This window comes from Alligator sinensis, unplaced genomic scaffold, assembly GCF_000455745.1.
Source record: "Alligator sinensis unplaced genomic scaffold, ASM45574v1 scaffold1667_1, whole genome shotgun sequence".
NCBI classification, from domain to species: Eukaryota; Metazoa; Chordata; order Crocodylia; family Alligatoridae; genus Alligator; species Alligator sinensis.
The window spans coordinates 445,927-446,466 of NW_005842504.1; the positions used below are offsets into that span (position 1 = coordinate 445,927).

Consider the following 540-nt stretch of genomic DNA (forward strand, 5'->3'; position numbering starts at 1 on the left):
GGGGGGTCGGGGCGGTGGAGGGGCCGAGACGGAGGCCAAGGGCGCCCGGTTCCAGGTGCCCGAGCTGGAGCTGTCGGCCCCGGGCGCTGCGGTGCAGACGGCGCCCGGAGCCGCGGGGAAGGGAGACGCCGCAGACGGGGAGGCGGGCAGGAGGGCGAAAGTGAAGCTGCCCAAGTTTGGGCTGGCCCTGACCAAGGGGGTGCAGGAGGGGGACAAGGACGCCAAGGTCAAGGGCAGGAAGGGCACGTTCGCGCTGGGCAAGGCCAAGGAGGCCGAGGCGGCCTCGGGCCTCCTGGAAGGGGACGCCGACGCCGGGGACGGCCGGGCCAAGGGGCTGCGGCTCAAGCTGACGCCTGGCTTCGGGCTGTCGCTCGCCAAGGCCAAGGCCGCGGCCGAGGTGAACGGGCTGGAGGGCGACGCGGACAAGGGCGCCCGGCTGCGGCTGCCCAAGCTGGGCTTCTCCAAGGGCGAGGGGCCGGGCCTCCCCGACGGCGCGCGCCTGGGCCGGGTCAAGCTGCCCCGCGTGGAGCTGGCGGGCCC

At 75.9% G+C, this 540-nt stretch overlaps 1 protein-coding gene across 1 annotated transcript in view; it reads left to right on the forward strand.

Moving 5' to 3' along the window:
* Positions 1 to 540, forward strand: part of LOC102373748 (periaxin) — a 10,059-nt gene that overhangs the window by 4,316 nt on the left and 5,203 nt on the right. Inside the window, exon 6 of the mRNA XM_025213056.1 lies at positions 5 to 536. Coding sequence (XP_025068841.1) covers positions 5 to 536 — 532 coding nt within the window. The remainder of the gene's footprint in view (positions 1 to 4; positions 537 to 540) is intronic.